General features: G+C 46.4%; 1 protein-coding gene across 1 annotated transcript in view; it reads left to right on the top strand.

Moving 5' to 3' along the window:
• Positions 1-1,412: 1,412 nt before the first annotated feature.
• ETS1 (ETS proto-oncogene 1, transcription factor) overlaps positions 1,413-18,061 on the top strand; it is a 30,435-nt gene continuing 13,786 nt past the window's right edge. Inside the window, exons 1-5 of the mRNA XM_028500964.2 lie at positions 1,413-1,533; positions 3,357-3,557; positions 6,292-6,369; positions 7,300-7,548; positions 11,855-12,115. Coding sequence (XP_028356765.1) covers positions 1,416-1,533; positions 3,357-3,557; positions 6,292-6,369; positions 7,300-7,548; positions 11,855-12,115 — 907 coding nt within the window. The 5' untranslated portion in view covers positions 1,413-1,415. The remainder of the gene's footprint in view (positions 1,534-3,356; positions 3,558-6,291; positions 6,370-7,299; positions 7,549-11,854; positions 12,116-18,061) is intronic.

Here is an 18,061-nt window from a genome sequence, read left to right on the forward strand (position 1 = left end):
TAGAGCCCGTGCTCCGCAACAAGAGAAGCCACCGCAATGAGAAGCCCGCGCACCGCAACCAAGAGTAGCCCCCGCTCGCCGCGACTAGAGAAAGCCCGCGTGCAGCAATGAAGACCCAACGCAGCCAAAAATAAATAAATAAAATAAAAATGGACTTACCGTAAGATGATATTCTTCAAACAAAATGTAGTCATGTCATTCCTCTGCATAACACTCTCAATGCCTATTTTGCTCAGGATACAATTATAAATTCCTTAACACACTCCTTACTTACGTTTTCAGCCTCCTCTCAAGCTGCTGTCCCCTTGATCACTCTCCTCCAGTTGCATTGATCTTTTTGATACTAAAACAGGCCAAGGTTCCCCTCTTCCCCCATCTCAGGACCTTCATTTGTGCTATTCTCTTATCTCGGATCACAGCCCTCTAATTTGAGGGCTCATCAGGATTACCTGGATTCTGTGTTACAAAGGGATTCCCGGGCTCCGCCCCTTCAGAGGTTCTGATTCAGGAGGCCTGGGTGGGGCTGAGTTCTCCCCGGTGATGCTGATATGGCTGGTCTGGGGGCCACACTTTGAGAACCACTGGTCTGGAGTAGTTTTTTAAAAACTCCTGTGTATCCTTCAGGTCTCAGGTCAAACATCTCACTTCTAAAGGAGGCCTTCTCTGATTCCTCCAGACCTGCAGGACTCCCTGTTATGTGTTAACACTGCATCATCTACTCCTCCTATGAAGCCCTTACTGACGTTGTATTTGAATGTTTAATTGTGTAAATAGTTTTTTTAATGACTGATTTCCCTGCCAGCATCTGATATCCAGCTCCATCAGGGTAGGGATCATTACTGTCTTGTTCACTGTTCTTTCTCTAATCCCTTGCATGTAACAAATGCTAAATAATTATTTATTGAACGAATGTTGTTACTTCCTTTCGTAGGTAGCAGCAAGTGCGTAGAAACATTACTATTCTCAGTGAGTGTGAAGGATGGGTAGGGGCTATAGGGGAATTAGTAGAGCTATACAGAAAGAATAAACGTATTTTGTCAGAGAGGCAGGGCATACGAGGCAAGAGTCAGGTTTTTTTTTTTTGGTTTTTTTTTTTTTTTATGGGCCCTACCACACTGTGGAAAGCCCCCCAGATTTTACCTGCCCTGGTGAGGATGCTACTACAGTTATTTCTCAGCTTGTCTTCTTCAGACCATTCATGCTCTATTATATTTTATGGGTGGTTAATTACCTATTTAGTTTTATCTTTAAAATTGAGGTATAACTGACATGTAAACTTATGTTAGTTTCAGGTATACAGCATAATGATTTGATATTTGTGTCGATTGCACAACAATCACCACCATCAGTCTAGCTAACGTCCATCGCCTATTTCGTTTTTGTTAGGATTCATGTGATATTTTTTCCTTACAGATATGGAATGTGCAGATGTTCCACTCTTAACTCCAAGCAGCAAAGAAATGATGTCTCAAGCCTTGAAAGCTACTTTCAGTGGTTTCTCTAAAGAGCAGCAACGCCTGGGAATTCCAAAAGGTAGGTTTTGTAGTTGGATAGAGAGAGGATGGGACCAGATTTTGAGGTATGGTTAGTTTTCTCGCCTGTTGGGTGAGATAGACATTATTACTCACCACGCTTCAGTCAGCAGCCACAGATCGTTGCAGACATCTGTTGGAACAAGCGTAGACACATGCTGATGCACCTTCATCTCCCAGGCTTGCCCCTGCCATCTTGGTTTTAGGGCAGTGGTGCCCAAACTTGTTTGCACATTAGACAGGGGATTGTCAAAAAATTCCACAGTCCAGGTCAGGTCCCAGGCCAATTAAGTCACACTTGCTGGTTGCATCAGTAATTCTGAAGCTTCTCAAGTGACTCCGTAGTACAGACGAGTTTGGAAGGCATGGTCTTGGAGTCATTCTGGACCACCATTGGATGAACTCAATGAGCTGCATTTCTGGGATTTTACTCCTTTCTTTTCCATGTCCTTCGGTGAAATGTGTTCACCTGTGGGTGTTCTCATCCAAAAGGGTTTATTCGGGAACGTAAGGGGAAGTGACCTGAGTTGTCAGAAAGGAAAAATGATGGGGGAAGACTTAAGCCTTGACCGAGCAGCATTTCCGGAACAGTTGAGAGCAGAAAGAACACTTTTCTATTGAGTAAGAGAAACAAAAGCTGTCTTTAGACCAGGCCAGTGCCACTGCTGCAGGAGAGGCTTCCACCCTGCCAGACGCAAGCCTTTGGTAGATTCCGTGAATGTAGCTGTCTACCTTTCCATGTATTCTACTTTCCCACAAACCTCAGCTGACAGCAGTGCCCAATCACAAGGCAGAATCCAGTGAATTCTGACCACTGGGTTTTCCAGCATCTCCTAAAGTCATCGTCTAGATTGAAGGGGGTAACTTTGAGAGCAGGCATGCTGTAGGCATCACAGCCTGCCATCATCTGAGCTCTTTAAGTGTCATTAGCTGTCATTAACATGACTACACGTTCAACCAGGGGTCATGCGTGAAGATTATATATCGTCTGTCTGTCCTACACTTATAAACTCAACGCAGGGCCTGTGATGTGTATATATTTTGAAGGGTATCTGGTATGATACAGGTACCTCATAATGTCGTTATTACCAAGTATCATTTGAATGGCTTACTATTACTAATTGCTGTGATTACTACAGTCAGCCCTCTGAGGGTTCCGCATTGGCAGATTCGACCGACCACAGGTCGGATTCGGTTGGCTGAATCTGCGGATGCGGGAACCCGCGGATACAGAGGGCTGACTGTACCCCGCCCTTTTATATAAGGGAGATGAGCATCCATAGATTTTGGTATCCGAGGGGGTTCTGAAACCAATCCTCCTTGGATACCCAGGGACAACTGGGCTAACCATGATTAACTAAGATAAAAATAATTAAGCATAATGGTCTCAAGTAAATTATAAGAGTTAAGAGCAGGGAGAGGTGAGTGCAACGTCCAGAGCACACCTGACTTTGTTATTATCGCTGTCAAAGAAGTCATTTGTTCCCTTGTCTCAGGCTTTAAAAAAGTCTGATGGAAATAAGGCAGTGAAAGAGGAGATCCCTGGAATCTTGGTCTGAAGGTTCTAAGGGTGGAGAATACTCTGCTACTTTTTAGCTGATGACTGTGACCTTCTAGCTGGCAAGATAGAGAGAAGATGGGGCTGCTGGACGCGGGGGGTGGGGGTGGGGGGAGGGCCATGGAAGATGCCCCCATCAGGCATTCCTACTTCTGTGACTCTGAGAACATCCTCAGTGGAGGTCAGATGCTTTCGTGTTGTCTCTGAGGCTCGGGGAAGAGTTAAGAGCCCGACCTGCTGGAACGTGATTTGGTCTCTCCCCGCAGACCCCCGGCAGTGGACAGAGACCCATGTTCGGGACTGGGTGATGTGGGCTGTCAATGAGTTCAGCCTAAAGGGTGTGGACTTCCAGAAGTTCTGTATGAACGGGGCGGCCCTCTGCGCGCTGGGGAAAGACTGCTTTCTCGAGCTGGCCCCAGACTTCGTCGGGGACATCTTGTGGGAGCATCTGGAGATCCTGCAGAAAGGTAAATGCATGGGGGCAGGGTGAGGTGGGAGCCGCGGGGGGTGGCTTCGAGAGTAGGTCCGGGAGCGTGCCCAGTGGTGCAACGTCGATGCCATCACCTGGGCATCCAATCACAGCACGTGTGGTCTACGGCGTAGACAGTGCCTGGTAAATAGCAAGTGTTCCCTAAATGTTAGTTTCTTTTTCTTCTGTGTACCGGAGGTTCCAATTTTAATCTCTAGCCAGACTATACTCCTGAAGCTTCTTGTTATGCAAAGTTCTGATCCGAATCCTTATCTTAGACTCATGCCTGTACTGTTTGAACAAGCAGTGCCCACAGCCAGCAACAAGAGAGTTTTTCTTTCTTTCTCTCTCTCTCTTTTTTGTTGGTAATCTTAAGACACACTCTCTTGATCCATGGCCACATCCAAGCTTCGTTTCTCAGCGCTTCTTAATAAGCAGGCTTCTCTGCCCACTAACTGGATTGGAATCGCCGTCGCGAGGTACACCTTTTCCATCTGGAGCAGAAACCGGGGTTATGTCAGGACGCCGTGTTGCAACCTTGTAATGACATGGCCTCTCCTGCCAGCCTCTTCCAACCTTTTTGGACCAAGTGACTCATGTACCACAGTCCTGGCTGAGTATAGAAACAGCAGCAGGCGGCAAACTTGGGTGTTTTTGCGCTTATTTTTCTGAATTTCTTCTTAAAATAAATTGCAGTTACCAGCAGTCAGCAGTGCCCTCCAGCTGACTGTAAGCCTAGAAGCCTGTTGCCCTCTCTGACCCAGGCCCACCCTTTCCCTGTGGTCACCAGCTCCAAGCCCTGGCGCAGACGCGGTGACGGGGGGGAGGGGGGCCAGGAGCAGAACTCAGGCTTGGCGCTTTTATTCCATATAATACCTTCCTTTGTTGAAGGATATTTTCCACTCTGCAATGCCCGGGAGAGACCCAAATTAGACTCCTCTGAGCACAGAAGTGTTATCTTTTTCTTTTTTCCCCTTCTCTTCTCAGCTTCTGCTGAAAAAGAAATAAATAAGCAGAGTCGAGAACTAGGTGAATCTGGCCTTCCCCGAAGCAACGCCGTGATCTCGGTGTAACTGCACACAAACCACTCGCTCGTTTTGACGTGAGCACCTGTGTATAGAGGGAAAAGATACAGCAGGCTCAGAACAGACCTGACGCAAGCACTGGCTGATAAACACAGCAGCGGGGTGTACCAGACCGTGTCGCCCCAATATATGCTGCTAATTCCCTGTTTCCCTCCAGTCTTCACCCTGGGGCAGCCAGCTGTCCTGGAGTGTCTAAACCTGCCTCTGATCAGTTATAACTCATCTGTACAGCACCTCCTTGTTTCCAAAGTGCTTGAAACTACGTTTTTCTCATTGGATTCTCAAAACAACCCTGGGACGTGGGAAGGGCATGTTCTCTCGGTGTCCTTGTCTGTGAAATGAGGACAGGTTAGGTGGTTTCCTCAACATCACTTGTTTCCTTAAACCTAGGTCTTTTCAGTCGAACTTTCTGTCCCGTGTTCTTTGTGTAATGATGTGGACTCACGGGGTAGCTTCTGGCCTACCTTCCTGCAAAGGAATAACACAAGCGAATTTAGGAGAATTAGGAAGTAATGGAGTGGGTTTGAGAACATCTCACCCATTTTCAAGGGAGAGAGGCAGGAGAATCGTCCTTCTTCAGGTCCTTGAACAGCTGAACATGATGTTTGTGTTGAGGCTACAGCTTTTGTTCTGTGATTAAACTAAGGCAACCCAGCGCCGAAAAAACATAGCTTTTCTGGGTGGGGTGGCAGGCCAAAGGTACAGGGGATGTTTCAATCTGATAAGCTGCTAAAGCAGAGTTTAATCATTTTATCTCAGCTGGGAACTGTTTTTCTGTGCAGGCATAAACTTGTTTTCCCAGCAGTCTCTGCTCCCAACAAGCTGTCAAATACCTGAGGAGAAACCCAAACCAACCCTCTGTCTTTATGTCTGATTCTTACAGTGAAACGTAATCACACTGTTCCATACAATGGTCAGGGGCCACCACCAGGTTCCAGGGTCATTAGAGGATCCACAAGCTCACCTTAGTTCCATGGAGAAAGCCTCCCTCTGCTTGGTTACCTTCATCTGTGTTCCATTCTCATTCCTACGGAGGTTGGCACCTGGACAGGAGCTTGGTTATGTGGCTCTTCTCTCTCTTTGTATGAGCCCTGTCATATTTCACGAAGTAGAGTCACCTTACTAGCATCTTCTCTGGGCCTGAACTTGACATTTGAGGGCAACAGAAAAAACACAAAACAAAAAACCAGACATCTGTTGGAAGAAATGGAGGCTCTAAAATCTACCTGCCTGGAGATTGTCCTATATTTCTGAAAAGCTTTGGACCTGATCAGTTTGAGTGTTGGCGACTGATTTTGGTAACCTCCCAAGATGCCTTCAAGCCTCGGCTGCTGGCGGCACATGCATGCGTCAGAAAGAGGGTGAGAATGCCTTCCCACCCCTTAGAGGTTACTCACAGAATGCGCTTTCTAAGATAGTAAATCCCATTCTGCAGCTACTGGAATCATAAATTTAGCCATACTTTAGTGAGCTCGTCTCTAGACAAGGCCCCAGTCGGGGGAGACTCACGCCAGCTCAGTTAGTGGACGTGCAGATTTCTGCGAAGAGGGGCTGAGATCACTGTGGTCCTTTTGTCCAAGGTCCTCTTCGGCTGAGCGTTGCTTGCATGCTGACCTCTTTGTTTCATGTCTCCCCTGTCTGTTGCAGAGGATGTGAAGCCGTACCAAGTTAATGGAGTCAACCCTCCCTACCCAGAGTCCCGCTATACCTCGGATTACTTCATCAGTAAGTACGCCTCCTGCTCTTCTCCCCTCTTCCTGCCGATTGTCACGGGAACTTAGGAAAGGATCCCTGGCCTAGGCCATGTCAGGCCCCTGCCTGCTAATTCTACAGAAAATAATATTTTCTTAAATGCAGACTCTTGGTGGTTTTGTTCTCCCCACGAAGCACAAGGCTTCAGCCTATCTGCACGTTTTATTCAGCTGCACGCTCCTGCACTGGGATCTTTGCCGTGTCTTCAGCGTGAAGGTCACACAGAGAGACAATGACTTGCCTTCAAACTCCTATGTGCCCTGTGGTGGCCATCAGAGGTTCTGGTTAGGGATTTTGCCCTGGACCTTGTTCTTTCCTTTTTACTGGTAGATGTGACAGCACTTCCTCTGAAATCCTTCCTCCAGAGCATGCCCTGCAGCCTCAGGAGCATAAAGCCTTCTCCTCCTAGTACCTTATCCCTCACCAGGCTGCAGGGGTGGCCGGAGGGAGAGAATCAGCCTGGGGCTGTGCTTATCTGATGGCTTTGCTTTCAAAGGGCGTCTGAAGCAGGTTTATTTTCATTTTATCTTTTTACTGTTATGATTTTTATCCTAACAACAACAACAACGAGCTTATGGTGTGCTAGAAATGTTGGTAGGCTTTTTCCATGTAGGCTGTCATTGGATCTTCATCACAGCACCCTGAGGAAGGTTGCCACCATTCCTATTTTCGAGATGAGAAAATCAAGTCAGAAAAGGGAAGTGTCTCGTCAAGGGCCACGGCTCTTGAGTAGTGGAGCAAGGTTGCAAACCCAGGCCCTTTTCACTTAAAATAGTTTTCTTGCATTCCCAAAGGTGGTCAGCTTGTTTGACCTTGCGGGGCCCTTGTAAATGGGGAGGGACGGCCTGTTTCCCGCCGTATTCATCTCTTCTCTCTCCAATTGCACATGCTCTGTGTTTCCAGGCTACGGTATCGAGCATGCCCAGTGTGTCCCTCCGTCGGAGTTCTCCGAGCCCAGCTTCATTACGGAGTCCTACCAGACCCTCCATCCCATCAGCTCGGAGGAGCTCCTCTCCCTCAAGTATGAGAACGACTACCCCTCGGTCATCCTCCGGGACCCTCTGCAGACGGACACCTTGCAGACTGACTACTTTGCCATCAAACAAGAAGTGGTGACCCCAGACAACATGTGCATGGGGAGGACCAGTCGCGGTAGGTCGGATTTCTGCTCCAGAAAATTCTTAAGAATTACCTGAGTTTGTGAGCTCTCCGGGTCCTACTTTTTCCCCCTTGCTCTTAGCCCCGGGCATTCCTGAGTTTTAGCCTTTCCATCTTAGAATGTCTAGATATTAAGAACTTTGTATCATGGAACTTTAGCCAAGTCCTTCATGATGACAGAGGCTCTGGGTCCATGGTGGAACTGAAATCTGGCAGGAAGAACAGTCACCTTTCTTATTTGGGTAAAACATTTCGCCATGTGATAACTTTAGGTGCTTGTGGCTGTTTTTTAAGGTATGCGTTATTTTCTTGGAGAGGGTTTTGCTTAAGGAGGACACAATCACATAAAAATGATTCAGAGCCTCTCCTGGAGAGCCCTTATCTCTGCATCGTCCTGGTGTTCCGAATATTCCCGGTCAGACTGCACATCCTGGCTTGGTATCTGAATGACCTCTGCTTCTCAGCCTGGGCTTCCTAGCCTCCTGTGACTTCTTTGGTTTGGGAAGATAGAAGATGGTTAACCAACAGCTTATTTGGAGCCAGTCTTCAGCAGTGTGGTGAAAGTGTGTATTTAGCTAGAGGACCAGGGAAAGAGGCGGCCAGAGGCTTCCAGAAGAAGGTACTCTTGTTGCCATGACTGTTAGGACAATGATAAAATATTCACTGACAGTGAAATAAATGGTTCAAAATAGAGCTGGCTGACTTTATAAAGCAGAAAAGGTTAAATACTCCCAGTTTTTAAGATCAGGACATAAACATTCAGAGGCACGGCTCACCTAGTGAAGTGTCCAGATTGTTTTGTTTCTGACAAAAGTGCAGTCCGTCGTAAAGAGGGACTTGTTCATCCAGGAAGAACTAGCTGATTTCTAACAAGTTGAAAAAGTTGACTATTCTGATGGATAAATGGGAGAGAATTACAGACAGGAAGAGGACAGGAGAAAGCCCTTCCAAGTGATGCTTGCGAGGCCTTTGGTCACAGAAGTCGGGCCTGGCCGCCTCGTGGTGATCTCTGCTCAGTGATGAGCCTGCTCCCTCTCCTAAGGCCCCAGAGGCCTCGTGGGCCGTACACATTGTCATCTCCTTCGAGTGTTCAGGCTCCTACTTCCTCCTAGCAGGCCTCAAGATGACCAGCAGGCCTGCAGAGGGAAAGTCCCCAGCAAAATCGGAACCTGTAATCTGCCTTCTTGCAGCCCCCGGGGTGTTTGTGTTTCAGACAAACACAGGGGATGGGTGGGACCAGCTTTGCCTTCCCCTTTTATCTTTATTTTTGGACGCAGGTCTATTTAAATACTTACACATATGTGTACCTTTTTTCTCAGGCGGGTCACAGCAACAGAACGCCTTGCTTTCTCACGGGGCTTCCTGTGCGCGTGTGATGAGGCTGAGTGTGCGTGGGGGCTCAGCCGCGGTGTCACTTTGGGCAGATCTGCTGCCAGGTCGTTTTCCAGTTGCGTCTGGCTTCGCATTTGTGTAATTCCCCCTTCTCTCTCCCCTTCTCCTGGTTTTTGGTTTTGGTCCCCACCCGCCCCGCGACCCCAGATGAATCCCGATGGACCAGACGGTGACCTGTACAAAGGGACAGGAGGGCTTTCTCTCTGGCCTCCTTCTCCCTCACTCGCACCAAGCTTCGCACCGCACAGACCTGAAGGGGAGACCGGTCTGTTCACGGTTGCTTCTTGCGAGTTGGAAGTGCCGCCAACAGGATGTATTCCAGGGGCTGATTGGCTCTGACGTGGTAGGATCGGTCTAGACTGAGAGCATCACTGGGAGCTGCTTATTATCAGCGATCATCGTAGTGTTCGTGTACCGCATTAGGGTATACAGAGTGCTTCTATGTTCCACTCCTTTGGACTCGGAGAGCTGTCTTCTTTGTGCTGGTCTGTTCAGTGGGCTGCCGTTGTCCTCCCCAGTCTCCTGTTCTGAGTGCTCCGAGGTCTGTGTGGTGGAATAGCTTTGGAAGGACCTCGCCGAGACATTTCTCAGGAAAGCCAGCTGATGGGTGGTGGCGTGGAGGACATGCGCTTCCCTGCGTGAGCACAGTAGCCTAACGGAGTGTCTAATCCAGTTGGAGTCAACCCATTTTGGGAGAAAATACCCGTAAATGATGGTTCCCAGCTCCAGGATTGTGAAAGAGAGCTAAAATGAAAGCAGCCTACTGCTATAAACTGCAACTCTCAACAGACTTGCATTTGGCTCATGTTTGAGAGGCTGCCAGAGCGTGGCTCTGGCCTCATTTAGTGCCCTTGCTTATTGGAAATCCTTGGAAGCTCCGCTGTCTTGCATGTGAAAATTCCAGTCTCTGTGCCCTCCAAATATAAAAAGGACTGAGAGAATCATCTCAGGGACATTTGAGTATAAGTTCAGCCTTAACATTGGTGACTTCGTGGCAGTATTCTTCATGAAAATAGAAACTTTCTTTCTTAGGTGTTTGGTATGTGTAAGATGGATAGCTAGCTGGGATGAGCAAATACCTTTTCATGAGAGACCACAAAATTTCCTGTTCTGTTGAAAAGAAGCTGTTGCATTCTTGGTTGGGGGCTGTTTTCTTGGGTCTTTCAATGTGCATTTCTGGAAGGGGCAAGCCCTTCTTTTTTTATTTTTTAAATATTTGTATTAGAGTAGAGTTGATTTACAATGTTGTGTTAGTTTCAGGTGTACAGCAAAGTGAATCAGTTATACGTATACCTATATACACTCTCTTTCAGATTCTTTTCCCATGTAGGTCATTACAGAGTACTGAGTAGATAATAATAATAAAAAGTTGCAAATATGACAGTGGACTGGGTAGGCGGGGCTGATAATTCCATGAAGCTCTTCCATTTACCTTCATTGGAGGGGTTAAGAGGTTCAGGAAATCTACAAGGGGAGATTATGCAAAAATTACATATTTAACTGAGTATCTTTTATCTAGGGTTAAAAAAAAATTTTTTTTTTGGAAGCAATGTATCTTCCTTCTTAATTACTGTATATTTAATTTTGGTTTGGACACCAAAATTCAATATTTGAATTTCATTGGTTTAACGAATTCCCTCTGTTAAGAAGGGCAGAATACACCAGAAACACGTTAGTATTACGTTGTGTATGCCAGCCTTATTCTGGGATTGAAATTTCATGGTAGACCAGCCAGCCCTGACTCACAGGTATTTCTGCATACACATTTGTCACATCCTTTGGCTTCTTGAATTTGCTGAAGTGGCCATTTAATCTCCCATGATTTAATTTAGGTTGCCTGGAAAGTATCTGGAAATAAAACATAAAAAAATATTCCTGTCAGCCTTTTCAGTAGTTAGATGCATTTATTTTTGTCCCCCCCCGCCCCATTTTTTAAGGCTCCTTTTTAATGGCATTTTTGCCAATGGAAATTTCTCTAACAGCTATTACACAATCATAGCAGCTGTTTATAACCTGGTTTGGGAAATTAATGAACTTGCATGATCTTGTGGTCAGTTAAGAATGCCTTAAGCAACTCATAGAGTAAAGGATTTCTAACATTGCAATGGACCTTAACTCTTTAATCAACTTCTTTGTTTTTTATTGCCTACATTTCCCTAATAAAGTACAAGTTTCAAGTACAAAGTTGCACTTGGAGAGGATAAAGAATATGGATTTCTATTTAGAAGAGTGATAGTGTTTTCTTTTTTTAACCTCCTGGAAAAAGCATCTCATAACTTCTTTCTCTGTTTGAGAAGGCATAGAGGCAGTACTGCATTTATTTCATTTTAAAAGAGTGTTTGGAAAAAAGGCTAAAAAATAATATTTTAGTTCCAAGGTCAAGGAAGGTCAATCTGCTCTTAGTCTAATGGAATTTTTTTTTCTTATGACCAGAATATTTTGCCAAATGGGGCCTTTTGAAATCGTCTCCCTGGCTTGAGTTAGGATAGGGAATGAATTGAGCCTGACACTGCTCAGATTTCTTCATCTACTCATTGGGTCTAATGCATCAGCCAGAAATCCCGTCATAGCAGACATGATTCTCAGCCTGTAGATTTCTGGCTCTGGAATTCTTGCGGTCCCAAACACTGCTGTCTCCCTCTGGCAGATGTAAGCTGCGCCCGACTCTGAATCTCTGCCCTAGGGTCTCTGGAGCAAGACGAGACCATGCAGGGGGCTCAGAGACTGGGCCCAGGCAGCCCCTCCTCCCCAGAGCAAACCCACACGCCTCCATCCCCACCGGCCACGCCCTCCATCCCTCCTGCGCTTCCTCACCGAGAGGGTTTCACAGTGTCTCTTCCCATCCCTCCTCCCTGCCCTCCTCCTGCTCCTCCTCCTCCTCCTCCTCCTCCTCCTCCTCCTCCTCCAGGCAAGCTCGGGGGCCAGGACTCCTTTGAGAGCATAGAGAGCTACGATAGCTGCGACCGCCTCACGCAGTCCTGGAGCAGCCAGTCATCCTTCAACAGCCTGCAGCGCGTCCCGTCCTACGACAGCTTCGACTCAGAGGACTATCCAGCCGCCCTGCCCAACCACAAGCCCAAGGGCACCTTCAAGGACTATGTGCGTGACCGTGCCGACCTCAACAAGGACAAGCCTGTCATCCCTGCTGCGGCCCTGGCTGGCTACACAGGTAGGCACCTGCCCTGCCTCCTGGTCGCTGAGGGTGGGCTCCCTGGAAGCTTCTGTGCACATTCCCAGCCCCTGAAGCCCCAGCCTCTTTCTTTCGGGGGCGGGGTGGGGAGCAGTAGACTCCGAGAGGTTGGGTTAGCCTCTCAAGCCTCTCTGTGAATAGCCATTGGGTTTTGGAAGCAAGCAGTGTCATTCTCTCCCAAGGGATCCTTTCCAAGATTGGTAGGGAAAACTGATATTTTGGATATTTACCCCTAACTGGGAGAAGGGAACTCTGTTGATTTGGTGTTTCTGGAAACTCTGCCTTGTGGTCTAACATCAAGGGACTTCTCGCCTGCTCTTGGGAGGTCTCTCTAGACCCCAAACCAGCAGTGGCCTCTCTCAGAGCCATCACGGAATGGCCTACACCCTGGACTCATCTGCAGTAGAATCCTCATTATTAGGCTGGTCTCTCCAATGGGAAGAGTGCCCTCAGTCACCCGACACTCTGGCCGGATCCTGCCCTATATAGGAAACCTTTCTTGTCACTTAGCTTTATTGTTGATTTTTTTCCAGGAGTGAAAGTTGTAGTAGTGGTGAACGAAGAAAGATCATAGAGAAAGGAAGATGTATGTTGAGAGTCTGGGCTTTGATTGAGAATCTGGTAATAGAGCAAAACGACTCATTGTCCAAGCCAGGTGTGGCCCGTAGGCTGTCTAACTTTGGAAGGGTTTGAAGAGTATATCTGAGAAATATCCAAGGAGCAGGCGCATGTTAATGGTCGGACCCTTTCTGTAAGATTGTAGTGTTTTGTAAAAATTCGAAATTGTGTCGCGAGCAGAGCTTATTTTAAGCTTGGCTGACACAGCTGTGATCTTGCCCTCTCTTCTCTTACAGTTTATCCACCCTGGACAGGTCACTGGTGGGGGGACCCTTTGTACGGATGAAGACAGACAGCAAAATCTGCGTTTCTAGTGACATGTCTGTCTGATCTGAAGAGTGTGCTGGATCCCTGTTCTTGTGTGAGGGAAATCTCAGGTCTTTACTAGGAAAGCCAGCTGACCTTTGAGAACAACTCACATGCTTAGAAAAGTTCCTCCTCCTTCAAGGAGGAGGTGTGTCTTTTACGTTGCATTCTTCCAGCTCCTCATGCAGTTCAGTGCACGGATAGGTGCTCAGGAGTTATGTCTGGATTCTGAGGTAGCGACAAGGTCTATATAGAGAGTCATGGGCCAGAAAGGAGCTTAAAGGTTCCCTACTTTTTTCTTTCTGCAGTATTCCCCAAGTCCTTGCTGGAACATCACGAGTAGGTGGGAACTTGCTGCTTTGCCAGGGAGTTCCTTCCCATCTTGGGCAGCAGACAATGAAAGTTTGCCCTTTTCCATTAATGACACCTGGAATAAGGAAAGTATATAAAGTCTCTTTCAATATGCACAGGAGTGCTGGCTCCTGTGATAACTCTTAGGTATTGTAAGAACTGGACTCCAGTTGGATACACTGATGGAGGAGGAGAGAAGTGCTGCTTAATTAGGAGGAGGAGAGGCCGGGGTAGCTCTGAAATGACTCTGGGCTGCGGAGGTGGCAGACATCTCTAAATGGCTGTGTTTGCTTCTGTTTTTATGGCGCAGGGAACACTCAGCTCTGTCATTTGCCCAGGTGTAAAGGCCACCTCTTCTCCTCCTGCCCTAGTAGCTTCCAGGACCAAATCCTCAACTTAGTTTCTCCTTATTAAAGGTCTTGCCTTATTCCCTCTGGCATAATCTCCACCATAACCACTATTACCAGGCACGATTGTAATTCTTCTCCCATGACAATTTTCCTCATTCTCTCTTAGCTTGGTGTACAATTCTGAAAATTTTGCTAGTTAAGGAGGTTTTGTGGATGATGATATTAAATAAACTGACTTTAAGTTCTAAAGTTTGGGTTATGGCCAAAGAGAGTCTTATGATTTAGGTCAGCCTTTATGGGAAAAGAATCTGTTAAGGATTCATGGCTACACTACAGGAAGTCTAGAAGTTTCTAGAAATGGTGAAAGCCTCATCTCCACCTCAAATAGAAACTCCTCTGAAAGGGGTATATATATATATATTAGTTATTGGATTTCCTAGATGGGAGAAGCTTGCAGAGCTCATAGTCTACAAGAATGATTTAAAGGGTTTTGACTAAGATGATCTCAGTACCTTGGCAAGAATTATCTGAGAGTTGGGCATCTCTCCACATGTCCCAGTTTCAAGAAGAGAAGGAAAAGGATGAATTGGAAATTTTAAGAACTAGGAATGAATGTGAAGTACAAATTAGGGACATGAACTGCCATCAAGAGGGCCAACACCAGAATGCCGCCTGTGAGGCTTCTCTGGCAATCCTAACCCAGAGCCAAACAGATGAGAACATCAAAAGCTCTTTTCAGGACAAATACAGGAATGTCCTGGAGCCCTGAGTTATGTTTGATGTCATCCCTTATTTGGATAGATTATTTTTAATGGGTGCCCCTCCCTCCCTCCCTCCCTCTCTCTCTTTTCCTCTCTCTTTCTCTGTCTCTCTATCTCTGTCTCTATCTCTATCTCTTTCTTTCTAGGGGAATAAAACATTCAGTGAATGGAAGAAAAGAGAGGATGATTATCAGTTAAAGATCTCAAAAATTCAAGTAGTCATTTGAACTAAAAAACATTTTTTTAAGTATCTTACCATTCAGTTGTTTCTTCTTTATAACTGGGGATTTAACTTTTCAAACCATCTCAAATGGAGGTGCAAACAATAGCCCAGAAAACAGAAGTCCTCTGTGCTCCTCCCAGCCCTAACACACTGTGTGATTTTAGGCAAATTTACCTTGTACCCTCTTCTACTTTTAGTGAAATGGAAGTGTCCCTCCCTCTCTTGGTGGTAGGAGATCTGTGAAAATGTAATTGAACTAACTCAATTAACGAGACAAATGAGTGCTAGACATGGTGCTAGACGCAGGGGAGAGAGCTCACTCGTAACAAATCAATTATTTCAGCAAATCTGAGCACGTGTTGAGTGCAGACAAGTGTTCGTAGCCTTGGAAGGTTCACTACCTTGACGAATTCAAGACATTGTCATTGTCCTTAGACTTGAACTGGATTTTCTTATTGCTGTGGTTTGATGAAGGTCAGGAATTTGTTAGGCATGTCGGGAGTGGTCCAGATTTGGGTGGCTTTTCTTCCTGTGTTCAGTGCCTGGTGGACTTCTCCTGTCCGCAGTGCAAACTATATCTTGCCCCTCATTGTGACCCCTTATCATTTCACATACATCCTAGGGAACGGGGAAGGGGGATGGAACATGCTTACTCAACCCCCTCCACCACGCGGGGAGCGTGTAGTGACTGGAGTTTTTATAAATGGATCTCTGGGTCTATGCAGACATGCTAAGATGAGCTGAAGTGTGGAAAAGTACTTTGGAAAGTGGGAATCATTGTATAAGTGTTGGCAAAACTTTTCATTGCTCATAAATGTCACACCTATTTTCTATCTCAAGTTCTGAGCTCTTTTTTTTTTTTTTTTTTTTTTTCTTTTAATCTGCTTCCTTAAAATTCGACTAACTCCAGAGCATGTGGCCACACAGTAGGAGCACGTGTACCTTTTACATCACTATTACTTGGCTTGAACTGAAGGCTGTATGTATAGATTCCCTGTGCTGGGGTGTGAATCCATTTTCCTGCCAGTGCACTAGGAGCCTAGGTCTCTGTTCATCTCACTCTCAAAGGAATACATTTTACTTCTTCCGATGCTGTCTTAGTTACTGCACTGTAAGTGTGGAAATCGGTTAGAAACTGAATTTTCACATTCTCTTGCACAGTTGCATTCTTCCTCCCAAGATAAGAAAATTGCATCAACCTTCACTGGGCTCCCATGGCAACTTGTTAAATTAGGTCAAGATGTGTGGGCAGATAACATGGCTTGAAAGCCTGCCAGTTAGCTGAGTTTAAGAATACATCAAATGCAGTGCAGGCTTCCGCCAAGAATGCACCTTCTTACCTTACTGGGACCGCTTATGGTTATCAAACTGATACGATCAGAGAGCTCCATTTTCTTTTGTTCGGAGATACATTATGAACCCCATCTGATTACAACAAACTGAGAGACGTGGCCTGGTGTTTTCTATGTATTTGATGGACCTAAACAAAAAGCTTTCTAGATCCTTGACAAACATGGGCATCTCTGATTTTTTTTTTTTTCCCATTTCAGCAGGTATAGAATAATATGCTGGATTGTCAAAGAGTATTTTCCCTTCCTCTCTGTCCCTCCAGGCCCCTTTTATCAATGATGAAACTGAGGCACCAAAAAGGACTTATTCCAGGCCTTCTTCAGGAAGGTAGCTCTTGAATTGAACCTTAAGTGCCAGATGTCTCACCTGAGTACGAAATCTTTCTCCCTCTTAAAGAATGAGAACACTCATTGGTTATCTCAGTTGCTCCCATAGAGTAGATTAAGAGTCTTGTCTCTTGCTTGTCACTAATTCACACTGTGTATTGAGGCGGGTGGGTGTTGGGGGCAGGAGGGAGTGGAGCCATTGGTCTGTAAATCAGCTTTATAGACCTTCACTCCAGATTGCCAGACTTTTGTTGCTACAAATAAGGAATCCTTTCCTATCACTTCTGCAGTTGGTATGGAGCAGGCCTGCTGGTAACTGTCGTGTTGTCATTGTCTAGGAGAAGCCCCATCTTTGTGTTGTAATTGTTGATGAAGTGGTGAGGGTCTCTTCTTTATCCAGGAGCCTGAGAAAAGCTAAGCCCAAAGCTAGTCAGTAACCATAACGAAATTATGTCTTACCATGCTGGGCAGATTGGTGAATAGCTGATCCCTCAGTCTCCTAAAGGCTCATTATGGGACTATATCAGGAATTGAACTTGCAAATATTTTTGCGTTGAGACATCACACGAAGCCATACCAGCCTTGTAGGAATAGAAGCCCTAGGTGTTCCCCTGTTGCTTTTGGCCTGAGATAAATCTTCTTCTTGCTATTTTGTAGATAAATTAGAGCCCGTCTACCGTCACACAATAACAGAGTCCCTGGGCCATGCCCAGAACCTGGGGGATCTGACTGGTCACTGAGTTTTAGGGTTCAGGAACCTAAAGCTACTGCTAAAACATGTATTTGAAAATAAACAACTTTCCTGCAAAAAGAAGTGCTTCAAAGCCCTTCAGTTCAGAATGAAACCTGAGATTGGATGGCATTTCCTGAAATCACAGTTTTCTGACAGAAAGCTGGATTGCAAAATCACCCCAGCGTCCTCAGGTACAAACAACCACCGAGGAAGCTTCTGGTGTGAGCCTAAGTCACTGATGACGAAGGGGGGTGGTGCATCACCAGAGCAGAGGAGTAGTGCTGTGTGAATTTGTGCAGAAGATTCTAATTCTAATCTACAGGTGGGTATGTTATTAGGAGCAGCTTGGAGTTTTATAATTGGGGGAGGGTGGTTATTCCCTGAGCCAAGCTCTGGGATATAGTCTTTCCACGTCCCTGCTGTTGCGATAAGGGTGTGAATTGACTAAAGTGAAGAAGAACCAGCTTGCTGACATGAGTGTAGAGCTCTGGTGCCTGCTTTGTGCTGTACTGCCTATTACAGGGGCCCTGAGGTTCTCAGCCCAGGCAAGGCTGGGCCTGGCCTCAGGCTTACAGGAAGCATCACAGTCTTGGTGTAGACCATCCTTGGGCAGCACCTGGGTGGCTGGGAAGTAAAGAGCTTGGCAGTGAGAAAGGCAGAGACAGAGCATCTTCCCTTTCCTCCTCGCAGGCCGCTGTGAGGAGCAGGCTGTAGGAAGCCAGACAGACCCCCTGAGCCTAAATGGAGGCTTGCTGCCAGAAGCCGGGGGGGACTCTGCTTCTCCGTGCTGTGTTTGGCGCTGGGTCCTAAGGGGTTGTGTGTGGAGTGCATTTGGGATCTCACTGGAGTAACGGGTTAACCTGCTGCTCAGTTACGAGGCTGCTGGGGAAATACTTTGGAGCCCGGG

Source organism: Physeter macrocephalus, chromosome 16 (assembly GCF_002837175.3).
Source record: "Physeter macrocephalus isolate SW-GA chromosome 16, ASM283717v5, whole genome shotgun sequence".
Lineage (NCBI taxonomy): Eukaryota > Metazoa > Chordata > Mammalia > Artiodactyla > Physeteridae > Physeter > Physeter macrocephalus.